Source organism: Lepidothrix coronata, unplaced genomic scaffold, assembly GCF_001604755.1.
Source record: "Lepidothrix coronata isolate B3197 unplaced genomic scaffold, Lepidothrix_coronata-1.0 Scaffold210, whole genome shotgun sequence".
Lineage (NCBI taxonomy): Eukaryota > Metazoa > Chordata > Aves > Passeriformes > Pipridae > Lepidothrix > Lepidothrix coronata.
The window spans coordinates 48,316-64,983 of record NW_016690390.1 but is presented as its reverse complement, the minus strand read 5'-3'; the positions used below and the strand labels follow the sequence as shown (position 1 = coordinate 64,983).

At 46.2% G+C, this 16,668-nt stretch overlaps 2 protein-coding genes across 4 annotated transcripts in view; one reads left to right on the top strand and one right to left on the bottom strand.

Annotated features, from left to right (window-relative positions):
* Nucleotides 1-9,136, bottom strand: part of SAP30BP (SAP30 binding protein) — a 30,462-nt gene extending 21,326 nt beyond the window's left edge. The window contains exons 1-3 of one of the 2 annotated variants that reach the window (XM_017833004.1): nt 8,996-9,136; nt 8,711-8,820; nt 5,745-5,792 (exon numbers count right to left, since the gene is read on the bottom strand). In XM_017833004.1, coding sequence (XP_017688493.1) covers nt 5,745-5,792; nt 8,711-8,820; nt 8,996-9,110 — 273 coding nt within the window. In that variant the 5' untranslated portion in view covers nt 9,111-9,136. The remainder of the gene's footprint in view (nt 1-5,744; nt 5,793-8,710; nt 8,821-8,995) is intronic. The other variant, XM_017833005.1, reaches the window with a different exon arrangement.
* A 145-nt stretch (nt 9,137-9,281) lies between these two features.
* Nucleotides 9,282-16,668, top strand: part of RECQL5 (RecQ like helicase 5) — a 37,312-nt gene continuing 29,925 nt past the window's right edge. The window contains exons 1-8 of one of the 2 annotated variants that reach the window (XM_017833002.1): nt 9,282-9,401; nt 9,753-9,883; nt 11,072-11,193; nt 11,607-12,125; nt 13,065-13,170; nt 13,657-13,768; nt 15,927-16,089; nt 16,439-16,521. In XM_017833002.1, the coding sequence (XP_017688491.1) occupies nt 9,763-9,883; nt 11,072-11,193; nt 11,607-12,125; nt 13,065-13,170; nt 13,657-13,768; nt 15,927-16,089; nt 16,439-16,521 (1,226 nt within the window). In that variant the 5' untranslated portion in view covers nt 9,282-9,401; nt 9,753-9,762. Of the gene's footprint in view, nt 9,402-9,477; nt 9,622-9,752; nt 9,884-11,071; nt 11,194-11,606; nt 12,126-13,064; nt 13,171-13,656; nt 13,769-15,926; nt 16,090-16,438; nt 16,522-16,668 lie in introns of those variants that run through there. The other variant, XM_017833003.1, reaches the window with a different exon arrangement.

Here is a 16,668-nt window from a genome sequence, read left to right as displayed (position 1 = left end):
AGAGTTTTTACAGATTTTGCTCCTTCTGGACCCAGAACGGGGCAGCTGGAAGAAGCTATTTTCAGATATGCATTGGTATTTGAGGCAATCCTCCATCTGTGCTGACTGCTCAGACTCTCACTGTGACATGCACCGACAGGCACACTCAGAACAGCCCCTTTCAGCACAGCAGACAGAACTCATTGCAACCACAGAACTGCACTTGGAGAACTCAGACCTTTATCAGGTGAAATGTGTGAGGGGCAGCAGCTCCAGAAAGGACTTTTCTTCAAGTTTAAAGACAAACAGAAAAAGCCTGGCTCTTCCTTTGGAGAGAGGCAAGCCACACCTGTGTCAGTAATCCCTGGTATTTAGCACTGCAGGGAGTGAAGACTCTGCCACAACATGTATGCCCGGCGGGGAGGAAGGAACAAGCATGTCCACGGACATGTCTCATCTTCCAAACAGCTCCAGAGCTGGATGGAAGCCAGGAGCTCTACATGAGGTATTCCAGCTTCAGAGACCAACAATGCTGGGATCTGTCTCCCTCGCAGACAGAGCTGGAGACAGCAATACATGTGGCAAGGGGGCAAAATAATTCAAGATGCCAAATGCTATTTTTTTTTCATGCATGCAAAACAACCTTAACTGCCCCTGATATTCTCTGGCAATATCTAAAGTTTACCTAGTTAAAAATGGGAACCAGGTATCAGCTGGTTTCATGTCTGGGCACTCACTGTAGCACTGCAGAGAACAGCATTTACAGCTGAGTTACCTCTACTACCCCTAAGGACTCTCTCCTACACTGCCAAACTCCCTGGTTCTCTCCACAGAGCTCTGAAAATCCATGTGTGAAACCTAAAACGAGGGGAAAATACAAGGAGTTGGAAGCACAGTTGGCATTTTACACAATTATATTAAAAGGAATTTAAAACACAGCAAAAGATGAATCTGAGACTGCAGTGCTTATCACTGGCACCTTCAGGCTGTGCTCCCAGGCAAAGGAATGAGTGAGGAAACAAAACCACTGGAGATCTAACCTTGACCCCAGCCCTGGAACCTGCACAGTTCATGCTTTCAAAGTGTTTACAAAAAGGTATGCTCACAGCTATGCATAATAAAGGCCATTTTAATGATACAACCTTTTCCAAGCATACTTTTCCCCTTCTTTGGAGCAAAATAATTACACCTGAGATGAAAGTTAATGAGTAGGCTCAAGCTTTTTTTGAGAACCTGGCTTGACAAATGTATGTTGAATTCAGAAAAAATTAATATGCCTTATCAAAATAGGAGTTAATTTCATGGATTACATTACTGCACACACACCCATTTACTGGTTCTTAGCACTTACCACTTTTATTTTAAATCAAGATAATTTTGGTATTTAAACAAACAGGCTAATGGGCAGGCAAGATAAAATAAAACCACTGCAGTCAAAAGCCTCTAAGTATTAGTACACACCTACACATCATAACACAGTAAAATTACTTTACAGGTATGCTGGATCAATAAAAGCCAAGCATAATAAAGAGTTGATGCTTATCAAGAGGTGGTACTCAGACATGCTTAGAAAATTTGACAGCCTTCTGCTAGATCCCAGTTTGGTTGCCTCAAGGATGCAGAGGGGACCCTTAAAACAAAACCAAAAATGGAAAACATCAAAGTAGCCACCTGCTTTGAAAAACTGCTGCCATGTGTCAGGCATTCACTTGCCAAGGGAGTGGCAAATTTCTTAGCTTTCCTGCACTGGCTGGTCCTGATACCACAATCAAGGCTCAAGAGTTAATGATTTCCCTCTGTGAAAGCTCCAGGAGCCAAAGCTGCAGGGCTGGGCTCTGGCCTTGATCAACACTTGCAACCTGCTATTCATCCAGCCCTACAATGTGAAGCACAGAACCCCTCAGGTGAGGCTTGGAGCACAAGGTCAGTATTTTGTTTAAGGTTGACTTTCCTTCTTCCTGCAGGGCTGGTCCACTTAGTGAGCTCTGAAGGCTTGTATCTTGTTACTGCATCAGGGCTGTAACCAGAGCCAGCTGCTGGCCAGAGCCCAAACAACCTGCACTGGCTGCACAGTCTGTTAACCCTCCTCATTCCAAACCAGCACTGCCAGCGGAACACCAAACTTCAGATCCACTTCCACAACACCCTTCATTCCGTACCCACAGCTCCATCATCTGGGGAAAGGACACAAAACTCATCCAGGCTGTGGGATTCCATCTTTTGAACACCATGCCTTTGCCAACAGCTTCTGTTGATGGGGTTTTTTTGCTTCTAAGCAGAAGGCTTTGTTTCTAAAGTGCTTTTAAGGCAGATGCTTATTTACAATTGGTGACTGCTCAGGTAAAAGCAGGGAACCCTGAAGGGATCCTGATCATTAACAAACACGTCCTGTCCCAGAGCCTGAGCACATCCATTCAGAGTGAATTTTGGAAGAGCAATTAAGTTCTACCTAGATTTGAATCTCCAGTCTTCCATGAGTGCCTGCAGCACTTTGAAATGCAGGTACAGGATGCAATATATCTGAATTTGCTGCTTGAAGAGGAGAATTCTGCTTTTTGCTGCAAGCACACAACATTTGGGAATACATTCACAGGTGCTCAGAAACAGTGAATTGTGAATTCCAGAAGTCTGCTCTGGAAGAATGCTTTCAGATGACTGATGAAGCTCAAATATTCTCCTATTCCTGGCACACACCTTCCCCCAAACAGGTGCACAGAAAATTCTCCACCATCTCACCGAGAGCAGACAGAAAACAGCAGTCTGACATCACAATGCTGGAACTTAAAAGGCTTATAGTGACTTGCTCCTTGGTAAAAAACTAACCCACAGGAAAGCTGCAGCCCCAAGTAGCCCTTTTTATTGGCTTTCCCTCTGGTGAGGAACAAGGGCTGTACAGACAGACCTTCACCGAGGCCAATAAGGGCAAATGCCCTGGAATCAAGATAAAAAACCAAGATAAACAAACTCCACAGGAGGGGTAAAAGTATCTTCCCAGTGGGTTTTTTTGAGACAGGCTACAAACTCCACTCTCCCCATCATCATTTTACCAAACAAGTTTTTTACATCATCCCCCACTTTCTGTCTCCTCAGTCTATACCCACAGCTGACACCAACTGGACCTTCTGGAGGTTTTGTGTCTGGTACCATCCAAGTGCAGGAGGAGGCCAAATCAGAGGATGCACCAGCAACAAGGGAACTCCTCCACACAGCCTGGATCAGGTGTCCTGGTAAGTTATTCCAGATATAATCTCAAAGTTGCTCATTCACAATATGTACAGTATGTACAAAGAAGCAAAACACCAGCAAAAAAAAAAAGCTGAATGTGTATTCAGGGCTTGAAATGACTACAATTAACTGATGAATTGCAAAGTTTTTTTCTCATTCATGCATTTTAAAGGATTCAGACCCTGGAAAAGCCCTAGCCATATATAAAGGGCCTGGGACATCTATTTAAACATGTTTCACAAAACTGATAAGAGCAACCACAACTACAGCACTCTGCTGGGACAAAACAAAATAAAGTTACCCAAAAGCATCAGCAAGTTATAACCAAGGGCCTCACTTTGTGCTGCACTTTGGATTTACAGTAACTACAACACTTGCAAGTTGTCATAGATATTGCAAGCTCAAAGCAAGGAGGAAGACTGAGGAGAACACTGCCACTTGGTGGAAAAAGGGGATAGGAAACATTTGCAACTGCTCCAAGTAAAACTGATTTTACAAAGACGTTCCATCCCCCCCCCATCCCAAGTGAATTTCTTAACAGCACGGCTGGTGCAACTCCACCAGTGTCCCTGCAATGCCTCACACACCCACACCTGCTCTGCTACAGCCACCTCTCCCCAAGTGCCAGCTGCCTGGTTAGCTAAAATTCAAAAAAAAAATACCCCAAAAGGCCAGAGGAGACAATTCCCTTTTTTACTTATGTATGAAGACATCTATTAAGGATGACATGGAAGTCTGAAACTGCTGAGTTTCAGACTCAGTTCAGATTTGCCTCCCTGCTACTCTTCTCAAACCTCACCTTTCACACCATGCTGGGATGGCAGAAATGACATTTTACCTTTCTTTTTATTTATTTTTACTTATTTATTAAATTTAATTTACATTTTCAGTTCTTGCAGAGTCTACCCAACACATCAAATGCCTTTTTTTCCCCCCAATGTTTCTTTGCTTGCCCACTGAAGCTGAAATGCTGCTCTGTGGCCACGTGGAGCTCTTCTCCAGAAGCACAAAATGCACCTGGACAGCAGCACATACAACTCACTGAAACCAAGAGGCTTTTTAAAAAAGCTAACATGAAATGACAGCAAGATATTAAAGCAGCAGCCACCCAATTCAGTGGTAAGATTTCTGTAATGCATCATCACTCAGACAAGAGTTACTATAGTCCCAATTTCATTCTTTCTCTCTCTGCCAGATCTATTCTCCATTGCCCTCAAGTCCTACAGCACTTCTCTAAAAGTGAAATGAGATTCTTGCTACAGGGCTCTACAACAGGAGGTTGTGGTGATGTACACCAAATTTATCTTTTAAGGAAAACCTGTATTTTTCTTTCACAGCACACATTTGAATCCAGCTGTTTTTACAGAAACATCTTGCATGTTTATTACAAGGGCCAAAAATGTTGAAGTAGAAAAAAGATAAAAAGTGGGAGATTACCTTTTCCTGTTTTCAAAAAAAAAAAATATATTTTTCTTGCCACAGAAAGGGAAACAGTGCATTCCATTTCCACTGGATGCCAAAGGCACTGGTGATATTTCACACACTGAGACTTCACCAGCTGCAGTGCAGCTGCCAAGATTTTCAACTGTGTATCACTATAAACCCCTAAAAATATTGCAGATCCTGGAAGAAGGTGCTGCTATAAAACTAACTCAAGTAGAACAGCTAAACATATTCACTTGCCTTGATTTTAACCTGTCAAAGCTCTGTGGTAAATTAAATGCTCTACAGAATTTCACTTTGCAGCACAGTCCTCTGGCTTTTGTAGCAGTTTAGAGACTGTCTGCATCCTTGAGGAAGCTGCTGGATAAAATAAATGCACTTGCAACTGTTAATCACTCGGTATCCCACAAGACTGCTTGTATTGAGCTCACATAAAAATTTAAGCACTCTATAAAGTTTCATATGGATTTGGTCTTTTGTTTTCCAGCTTTTAGCCTGACCTATGTTCCTGTGTGCTGTTAAACACCTGCTGCTCAGCAGAAACAAGGTGTAAACCCAAGGCAAAGATGATTTCAACTATTTTGCATAGCTATCACCTGGGGATCTTATTTCATTTCTTAAAATTTGAAATGCAACCTTTACAAAACTGCTTCATTTAGAAGAACAGAGTTAAGGACAGAGACAACTGAATTGATTTTGACACATTTTGTGACTTCTAAGAGCATAAGATCAATTATTCATTAAGTTGTTCTAAATGAAATATTCCAACTAAAACTGCTCATAACAGAATTCTGTAAACTCTGTACTGAAGGCTACATCTCTCAGATCACTGCAAAACAGCTGAGCTGCTGTCAGACAACCTACCTCTGATCTAGTGCACAAGAGGACTAAATTCATGAATGCAGAACTCGCTTATGATCAGTCTGTTAACTACCTTTGGCAGAAGCCAGAACTAAAGTCAAAAAAACATGTTAAAGCTACAAAAGCAAAGTGTGGAACTATCTACAGGTCACAAAAAAACACCAAGCCATGCTGTTAAGACTTATTCCTCTTGTACTGAACTTCCCCCCCCACCACACCACCACACTTTCAAATACCTTTAGGTCACCAGCCTCAGGTTTTTCAGTCTCTGAATCGTCATCTTCCTACAAGACAAGAATTTACAGGATTAAGCTTAAAGAGCAGGCCTGGCAAGTAACTGCACTTACAGCAAAGGGCTCGTGTTCAGCAGCCCAGCAGAAGTCCAAGCCCCTTTCCAGGGAAGGTAGTTTTACCCCACCCACTCATGAGCAGCGAACAAGTCCTACAGTCAAAGGAAGAAGTGTTTGTTTGGTTTGAGGGGAGTTTGTAGGCAAAAACATCACTGAGTAGCAGATGTCCCCTGCAAAACTCATGCAGCTCCAGAATGCTCAGAACTAGACAATAGGAAGCAACAGAACTGGGGAAAAAAAGCATTTGTCATTTGGTAACTCTGGTCTCTTCCAGTGGCAGACGGGCTTTTGGTGGTGTTCCAGTTCAGCAGTACCCACAGAAAAAGCAGCATTTGCAAGACCTGTGATACTCTCAAGCATCAGCAACACACACAGGACACATGGCTGGCCTGCCACCAAACCACACATGCAGGCTTGGAGAGCACCAAGTTCCAAGGATCTGGTGATCCAGCAGACAGCACACCTTCCTTGTGAGTGTGGAGCTCCCGTGGCCTCGCTTGCTGATGACATGAACCTCCACAGAAGGGAACCACTGACAAACTGCAGTGTTTTAGGGAACAGACTCCATTTTCTTTTTCTAGCCAGAAATTAAACAAAGAACTGGGCAAATTTCTGCCCTGTGAGAGCTTAAAACACTGAACACAGCCTCGTGTGAAAATCTACACCATGTGAGAAGTAAGTTCCAGGTTTGGTCCCCTGCTGTCCCACTGTTCTGGGAGCTCCCTCACTGGGGATCCTACAGGCACCTGCCTTTCTACACAAATACATACTCTGGGTTCAAAAGAAGTTTGAGGAGCAGAAATTGTTTTTCATGTTCAAACAACTCAGCAGAATGTTTTTTTCCTTGAAACTTTGCCACAAATTTCAACGTTGGCCCTAAACCAAGAACTTGGTGTTTCAGCTTCAAAAGGAAAACAAAGAAACAAATGATAAATGCAAGTGAAAGGAAGAGTTTACAAGGAACCACCTCGGAGTGTTAGTACACAAGAAAGTTCTCCCAAGGCAGGCTAGAGACTGACCACACAATAATGTCAGTAAGTTTTAATTGCCTAAGATGCCTCTGCCACAAAAGTAAGACATCAAACTCCTTCACTTCAGTTACTCTTCAGCTTCTTTCTGAAAGATGCACATTTGACAATAATTCAGTCTTAACTGTCAAAGTTTAATTACAGTGAGTCTGTAACTAGAAAAGAACTGTAGTACTAAGTAACTTGGTGTTTATCATAAGTGAGGTTTCACTTCCCTCCACAGTCCCACCTATATTATACTGGTAAAAGTAATTTTCATTAAAGCAATAATGGGTTGAATGATTCATGTTGTGGACAGGTAACTGAAACAGCTCTCCTAACCTAGCAGGGGGTATCACTAAAACAACATTAACAAACAAAGCAGAATCACTGAGAATTGCCTTTGCTAAAAACCAGGCTTTTCAGTCACTATTAAGGTTGATAAAATAAGCACTGAGTTTAGATCAAAGCCCAACCTGAGTTCAACTCATCCTGCTTTCTAAAGACAACTCATAACCAACATGAGCCACTGGCACAGCAACGGCAAGGAAGTTTTCAATTCTGCTCAGAGAATATTTAATGCAAAAAAACCCAGGCATTGCTCTTCTGCAACAAAGCTGGACAGAAAGTACCCTGTGTAACCTGCAGTGTAACCACAATTCCATGGCTGACACTAGAGTGACTAATGGATTGTCATCCCTTGAACAGCAACCTACACCTCCCAGATGATGGCACAGCTGCAACCTGCACTAAAAACTGTGTGTGCAACAAAGCTACTCCACGTACAAGCCATTTACAGTGCTCACTGAACACAGCTCATCACACCCAGGGCTTTCTTTGAACTAGAGACCTCAGTGAAGGAGGCTCTACGAGTGCTGGATATAAAAAGAAGAATCCCTAAAGCAGTAAAGAAGCTTCACTGCTTTGCTAAGCCAGATGCCAGGGGCAGCAGAACAAAACTAAAAGCAAGAACAAGACACTGACAAATTTCTTGGCTGCTCCTTGGGCAAACAGATGGCAGGAACAGTGAGTGTCTCCTCAGAGTCTGATCTAACACACACAGAGTAGAGCTCAGTGAGGAAAGGTTGTAGAAACAGCCCTGAGTTTTTTTGCTATGGGTAGAAGAAAGAACTAGAACAGGAACAAGATAACACTTGTAGTGGTAAGAAAAAGTCTGGTGAGAAAAAAAAGCAGACAAATTCCCCCTTTTCCCCCCAAACTTCTTGTTTCTCTCACACAGACAGAGGACAGAACTACAGATCCTTTTGTGTGTTACAGCTGCACCCCCAGGCTGTGAGTCCATGCCCTGTCTCACCACACATCAGTTATCTCAGTGTTCAGGTGATGCCAGACACGTGCCATGCACCTGAGACAGACAAAAGCCACTCACATGGACACAGGACACTCACACCAAGGTAGCCTGATGCAGTGAGTGGACTGAGTTATGCACAAAATAATAACTTAAGACACCGCAGAACTTTATTCTTTTTAATCCACCAGCTGACAGTGTGGTCCTCTTGAAAGGTTTTCGTACATGCCAACTATGCTTAAGGAATAATTTCTATTTGGTGTGGCTGTAACAGCCTTTTTCCCACAAAAGAGTCAAACAACACCACTACAGTCACGAGCAACACGAGCTGTGCCAAGCTGCAGAGGGGCTCCAAGGCAAATGCTCAGCACTTGAAAACAACGTGAACAGCAGCATTTGGAAAGCGCTGAAACCCCCACCAGGAGTCACATATTCTGGGTTCCATCACAGGTCACAGCTCGGGAGCTTTTTTTTTTTTTTTTGGAGAGAGAGTAAAGCCTCTGCAACGTGTGCGAGGGGTCACGGGAGGTACTTACTGACTGCCTGCTGTTCTCATCGTCCTCCTCTTCGTACCCTTCCTCGTCCCCATCCACGCGGGTGAAGTCATCTTCTCCGTACCCAACCGAGACCAGGCCTCCTTTCTCACCTGAAGAAGAAGAGAAAAGGTAAACCACGAGGTGAAAGGGCAGGTGACGGCGAGCGGCGGCGAGTGGGGCCTTCCCCCCACAATGGGGAAGGCGCCGGGCCGGAGCGGGCCGCGCGCGGGGGGAACCCTGGCGCCCCGGCCCGCCAGCTGCCCTGGGACCCCTGCCCGCCCTCACCCGCAGGCGCTCCCCCGTCGCTCCCCGCCGTGCCGGCCTCGCTGTCCGACTCTGGGTCCGAGTCCTCGGCGTAAACCGCCAGCGAGGACAGGACGCTGCGCTTCGCCGCCGCCATCTTCCGCCCCGCCCGCGGGGGCGCTTCCGGCGCGCCGCGATGACGCGAGGCGGTCGCCATGGCAACACCGCCCTTCTTCCGCCCGCACCGGGCTCCGGGGGCACCGGGCAGGCTTTGCGCTCACGGGCAGGGGCAGACACCGCTCATCGAGGCGGAGCGGGGGCTTTAGGGGGGCGGGGGGGGGAGGGATAAAAGGGGCGCGGGCTGGTTTTGTAGGTGCGGGCCTTTTAAGAGAAGCTCCTGACGTCATCTCGTGGCGCCGCGACAGCACCTGCCGGGTCGTGAGCGAGTGTGAGCGTGCGGAGCGGAGCGGGGCTGGGACGGGGCGGGGGTGGGACACAGGGGGAAGGGCAAAGTCCCTGTGTGGGTGGGAAAGACCCGCCTTCCCCCCCGTGTCGGGTGCGGGCGGGTTTGGGGGGCAGCGAGTCCCCCCCGCTCTGCTGTGCCCGACCTGTGCCCCGTGGGAACCCAGAGCAAACCATATTGGGGTACCCTTCAGTGAGGGGCCTGGGTGAGCACCCCGGGAGGCCCCAGAGGATGGGGGAGCGTGGCGGGGCAGCCCCGAGGGAGGCGGTGCAGGTGGCGGTGGGACGGGGCAGGGAAGGGTGGCAGCGCTCGGACGAGCTGTGGTTCCTCTCGCAGCGTCCCCAGGATGAGCAGGGAGGCTCCCCCGGGCCTGGAGGGCAGGGTGAGGAAAACACTGCGGAAGGTCTTCGGGTTCGAGTCCTTCAAGACTCCCCTGCAGGAAAGCGCGACCATGACTGTGGCGAGAGGTGAGGCCCGGCATCGGAGAGGTGTGGAACACGGCTGCTTGTCCTTCTTCCCGTGGGAGGATCCCTGCAGGATCTGGGATTGTGCCTGTTGTGAGGAGACTAATCTAAACAGGATCACCTGGCCCTCCAAGCTCTCCTCTGCTCTGGTGTGGTTTTGGTGGCACAGGAACACGAGCACGTGCTGTGCACAAGCTCTGCCTCTTCTCCTTTCATTCATTTCTTAACACCACTGTTGCATCAACCAGGAAATAGGAAACTTAAGGTGCACCTGCCAGCACGTTCATGGTCAGATGAGGTCAAAACTCTTCACATTTATACCTTTTCAGAGCAAAAGTGCCCTCGTGTTAGAGACAATACCAGTGGAAGACTCGATGTCCTGGCACAGTTGATCTCTGTTCTCTGAACCACGAGGCCATTGTCAGAAATGTGTTTTTGCTGGTGTTAATGCACCCCCCAACACCCTGCTGGGGGTGGGACAGGCAGCTCACACAGACAAGCTGCCAGCTCCCCCAGCAGCTCTCACAGTGTGAGTCAGAACAGTGCCCAACTCAGGGTATAATCAGAGTTTTCACTGATCACCATTCGCTGTTGACAACAGAGCAGCCAACAGCAGAGTTCTGTGTGCAGGGTGTCCCTGCCTGTTAACATGGTGTCCCTGGCACCTTCCTGCCTTCAGGTGGGTGGTGGTCAGTGCAGTGACAGTCACTCACTGTGTGAGATTATCTTTGTGGTTGAGATTTCCAAACTATATTTTGTATGAGGGACCTTTCTGGGATAAGCTTTAAGAGGATTTGTAAAGGTTTGTCGTGGGGCTGGTAATCTGGTAACTGAAGGTCTGTAAAAATGAAATGGAAGCAGCTCCTCTGGAAGAGATTTAGCACAAATAACTCATTTAACTTCTCTTTATCTTGGTTTCTGTGTAACTTCTGGCACTTTTGTACAGCTGTTTCTAAATGTTTGCAAAGCAATCAGAGATTATTCTTTGAAGGAAAGCACTGCAGGCATGCAAAGTATTGCTGTGCTTTTAGAACCTAAAATGGAGTGTCTTTTGTTGATTATGCCACACAGTACATGCACACACATACTGTTCTCACACACTACAAGCCTTTCTGTCCAACCCCTCCACTCTGAGCCCTGGGAACTCCCCACCACTCAGTGGCCTTGAGCTTTCTCCTCTTGTTTTTGCAGGTGAGAAGGATGTCTTTGTGTGCATGCCCACAGGGGCAGGGAAATCCCTGTGCTACCAGCTTCCTGCAGTTCTGGCAGTGGGCATCACCATTGTCATTTCACCTCTGATTGCACTGATTCAGGTAACTGTCTCCTGTTAGCTGTGGAAAAGCAGCCAGGGAAGGGGGTTGGGAGACTGGAAGCACGGCTGCCTCTTGTCTTTCTGCTCATCAGTCTGCAATTCACCTGCCTCTGGATGCTCTTGATGTCTCAGTGTGTTTTCCTTACTCTGGTGATAGGTGAGGAGAGCAGAGTATCTCTGGTATGATGCTTTACAGTTCTCTAAAAGGATGGGTTTTTTCTTTAAAAATAACATTGTGGCTTTTATAACTGAGCCTTCCCTCCTTTTCTCCACTTGTCTGTCACCTTCTGGGTGTTAGAGAGAAGCAGCATAGCAGAGTAACACAAACGGACCAAAAGATGGATCTTTCTTGGTGCTGGTGTCTTTCTTTATTTCCACTTGCTTTTCATTTAGTTTGTTTTGTATTTGCTCTAGGATCAAGTGGATCACCTGCTGGCTCTGAAGATCAAAGCCTGCTCTCTGAACTCCAAGCTGTCTGCCCAGGAGAAGAAGACCATCCTGGCTGACTTAGCAAGTGAGAAGCCCCAAGTAAAGCTCCTGTACATCACCCCAGAGATGGCAGCTGCCTCTTCCTTCCAGCCAACGCTGAACTCTCTGGTGTCCAGGAACCTCCTGTCCTACCTGATCATAGATGAGGCTCACTGTGTGTCCCAGTGGGGACACGATTTCCGACCCGACTACCTGCGCCTGGGCGCTCTGCGCACCCGCATCCCCGGCACGCCGTGTGTTGCCCTGACTGCCACTGCCACCAGGCAGGTCCAGGAGGACATCGTGGCAGCTCTCAAGCTAAAGCAGCCACTTTCCACGTTTAAGACTCCTTGCTTCAGATCCAACTTGTTCTACGATGTGCAGTTCAAAGAGCTCTTGGCTGATCCTTACGCCAACTTGAAGGATTTCTGTCTGAAGGCGCTCGAAGTGAAGGACACCACTGGGGTAGGTTTTACCTTTAGGGAAGGAGGCTGAACTGGACAAAATCTGTCTTAATGGTCACTGATATTCCAGTGGTTGGTATGGCCCTGCCAAGTCTGTGGCAGGGAAGGAGGAGGTCCCAGGAAGGAAAGTGATAATGTATATTTTCTAAGTCCTCTAAAAGTGCTCATGTATGTTTTTTAGTTCCTCTAAAACAGGTAGAATGTGAAGGTTGTGTTCCTTTCTGAGGTGAGAAACCATGTTCTACAAAGTAACATCCAGAAAACTATGGCCACTGAGCTCCCTCCAGGTGGCCTGGAGAGGACAGCAGAGGCAGGGCAGCCAAAGAGAAGATCAGCACTAAGAGGGATGTGGTGTCACATTTGCAGACAGCATTAATGTGATAAAATTAAATAAATTAATTAATTTTAAAAATTAATCAGGAAGAATTTCTTCACAGAAAAGGTTGTCAGGCATTGGAACGGACTGTCTGGGGATGTGGTGGAGTCACCATCCCTGGAGGTACCCAGGAAAGGACTGGACATGGCACTCAGTGCTCTAGTCTAGTTGACAAGGTGGTGATCAGTCAAAGGTTGGACTTGAGGATCTTGGTCTTCTCCAACCTAAATGATTCTGTGATTCTGTGTCCTCAGAAAGGGGTTGCTCTAAGTGAACATAAATTAGGAACATGGGACGAGCATTTCCTCCTTGGTTTGTCACACCCTGGGTGATCATTGTATGTTTGCTTGTGCTCTGCTCTTCCAGTACGGTGAGGGTGAACAGAAGCATTTGAAATGTGTTTAATTTCCTGCTCTAACATTAATTCCCAGAATAACTCAGCAGCTCAGCTGTAACCTCTGCACCTGAGTGCATTTGTACAGCAGAGTGAGACGCTTCTTGCCTGGGACTGTATTTGCAGTTTTGTTGATTGGCTTCAGACAGTGTCGTGGACTTTGTTTCCAGGTGTTCTCAGGCTGTGGGATCGTGTACTGCAGGATGAGGGATGTGTGTGACCAGCTGGCCATTGAACTGAGCTGCCGAGGGGTGAAAGCCAAGGCCTATCACGCAGGTACTGCTGCATCTCTCAGGAGCTGCTTCAGCTGAACTGTGCCACCTCTCAGGCCTGGGTTGGGGCTGCCTAGAAAAGAGCTTTCTAGGCATGGTCTGCACTGTGTCTGATGCTCACATGTCAGGTCTGTGAGATAAGTGCAGGGCCTTCACCAGAATGGCATTCTCCTCTCTCCAGAACTTTTGGATCTTGCATGGCCTAAATATAACAACAGCTTTTATCCCGGGGGAGGAGAGCTAAGTTTTCCTCTTTGGAATAGAAACAGCTGCTGCTGACTTCTGCTTGGTCACAGGCCAGGCCAGTTTAAACATGTGCAGAAAGGAGTGGGTACATCAGTCAGTTTTAGCGAGGCTTGCAGTGAGGGAATGGAGGAGGAGAAAATCCTCGTTTCTTTCTGTTTGTTTTTTGTTTTGGGGGTTTTGTTTGTTTGTTTGGGTTTTTTGTTTTATTTTGTTGTTGATTCCTTCCCTCTCTTTCCCTTCCCAGGACTCAAGCCAGCTGACAGGACTTCCATCCAGAATGAATGGATGGAGGAGAAGATCCCTGTTATTGTTGCAACCATCAGCTTTGGAATGGGAGTAGACAAAGCAAACGTCAGGTGTGTGAGGCTGAGTGTTGGGCACCACCAGAGACTGAAACCTGAGCAGTGGGAAGGAAAAGTCTCATTGTCTCTGTTACCTGATACACCTGACTCAAATGCCTGAGGAACACTTGCTAAAACCCACAAAACCAGAGCTGGGAGGTTTTAGCTTAGAAGCAGCAAAAACAAACCTGGAAGGGCTTTGTAAAGAAACCAAACACAAGGCAGCAGAGCTCCTCTTTGCCAGTCATACCCAAAAATAAGAAAATTGGAGGAATGCTTGTTTTCTGCCACACCCCCCAGGGTTTCAGAGAGAGCCATCTCAAGGCACTCACAGCTGCCTCTTTCACTTCCCTTAGTGAAACAGTTGCCGTTAAAAAGCAGTGGGAAGAAAATCTGCACCTAAAATAATTCATGCACCCTCTGCTAAAGTAGTCAGAGCCAGCCTTTTTTTGGAGATCTCTCTCCTCTTGCAATGCAAGGGGAAAAAAATAGCAGTTCACAAATGGCAATAACAGCTCTAGTCCAAGGCCAGAACTTTGCACATGGTTTCAATTCCTGCTCCTCTGGGATTTCTGTCACCATAAGGGCTCTGTGTTAGAATTCCTGCCCTGCAATATAGCTGTGCTGAGTGAGTATTGGGATCACTTCATGGAGGGATCATTCAGGTGCAGCTCAGACAACACCCACAACACACCTGATCTTTACTCTAAAATCCACATAAAGCAGTTTCTCTGAACACTGTGGGAGAGGGGCAGGACATCACTGAGACAATCCCATCAGTTCACAACTGTGCCATCCCTCTGACTGTGTCACTGCTGCCAGGAAACAGTGACAGACCACTTTACTCCTTGATGCATATCACCCAACAGAGAAATGAGAAGTCTCCTAGGACAGCAGCATGAGTTAAGGACCTGCTGAAGCCACTCTGCCCTGTTCAGTTGTCATTAAAAAAAGCAAAGAGTAACTGAAATGTTAGAGATTGATCAATGGCTGATTGAGAGTGAAATACAGCTGAAACACACTTGTAATCTGGTTGGTTTCCAAGGAATGGAGTTAAAATGCCTATAGTAATTTATGTTTTTAAAATAGTTTAAAGGACGTTATACCAAAGTTAACAAGGCACTGCTGCCTAGCCTCTGCTCTGTGCTGGCAGATTTATGAGTATTTGTGCATATGTTATCAAGTAAGATCAGGTCTGACAACTTCTGGAGGTGACTCTTTTGGGCAAAAGGGAAAACAGAGGTGGTGTCTCTTTCGGATTGGATCTGCTTCTCTTCGCTCTTAATTCAGTTTTGCTTAAGATTAGTTATCAATTTCTTCAGTAAACTTCCTGATGGGCATTAAATATGTGGGGCTCTGATGGTTCCTGCTTGGCCTGTTCCTGGAGTGTTTGTGTTTGAAGAAACATGTTTGCTTGCTTTTGTCATTTAATCTTCAGCTACACCCATATGCATCATACCTGCCCTTGGGACATGCTGGCTTTGAGGCAGACTGGTATTTAAAAAATTGGCAGTGTTACTGTTCTGTAAAATCCTCTCAAAGCAGGTATAAGCTGAATTGCTGAATAGTCAGGTACTGGCAGGTTTAAAGCAGTCTTGCAGTGGTGTGTTGAAAACCTTCCTTCAGAGATTACATAAAATGTAGTAATGATTCTGTAGTCATATTTGCTGGCTAAGAAGGGTGCCTTCATCTGCAAGTGAGCACAGTGAGACAGAGTTTCCCATGCAAACTTTGGCAAAGAAATGTCTTTTGAAAATCAAGTATTTAAAAATGTGTTTTGTAATGGTGAAATTGTGTTCCACAAAAAAAAACCCTTTTTAATTAATGCTGTGTTTTATGGTAAAATCTCCCAAACTCCTTAATCCAATGTCTTTATTCTCAGTCTTCATAGCTGTACAGTTGTTTGCATGTTTGGGATATTCATGTGCTCATTCTTTTCCATCCATTTGGCATGTCATCCTGCTCACCTGTTGTCCAGATGCATTTTTTCCCCCTGTGTGTTAAGAGGACTTAAACTTCTGTGTGCAAAATCCCTTGCTGTGCTCAGTTCTCTCTGTCTTTTATGCTTTTGCTGCCCTACTTTTTACTGCTGTTGGTGCCCACAAACGCTACAAACGTGAGAAATGCTCTTGAGAAACCTGCAGCCTCGTGTCTCCTGTTTTATCCCGTGCAGGTTTGTTGCCCACTGGAATATTGCCAAGTCAATGGCTGGATATTACCAAGAGTCTGGCAGAGCTGGGAGGGATGGGAAGCCATCCTGCTGCCGCCTCTATTACTCAAGGAAGGACCGGGATCAAGTCAGCTTCCTGATTAAGAAGGAGCTCTCCAACATCCAGGTGAGAGCTGCAGAAGAGTATCCACCTGCCCAGATATGCAGCCTTTGCTCTAGTCTGGTTTCCCTGCAGTAACCTCTGAGTAATCAAAGATGAAATGAGGTTTTCTGGGTCTGGAACTTCTGGAGCCCTGTTTCAGGGGACAGCAGAAGGGAGTGAAGCAGGAAGGGAAAGAGCTGCCAGACCCAGCTCTGTATGAGAGATGTGAGCAGAAATCTGGAGCAGAGACATGGAGGTGTCTGTACCTGTTTGCCATATTGATCAGAAGGGCTGGATTTGGTCATTGCTAGAGTTACTTTACTTGTTTATATTTAAATTGAAGACTATAGTTCCTGTCCCCATCTACTTTCAGGAAAAAAAAGGCACCTTAAAAGAATCTGACAAAGCTGTGATGAAAGCTTTTGATGCCATTGTGAACTTCTGCGAGGAGCTGGGGTGAGTGCACTTCTTTCAAACACTGATGTTAATTTTGGGGAAACCATGCCCTGTCCTTCCAGGGAACTGTTATGGTTGAGATTGATCCTGCACATCCAGGAAAAAAAAATACTGAATGAATGGCTTGATATTTTGCTGTCTGGGCTG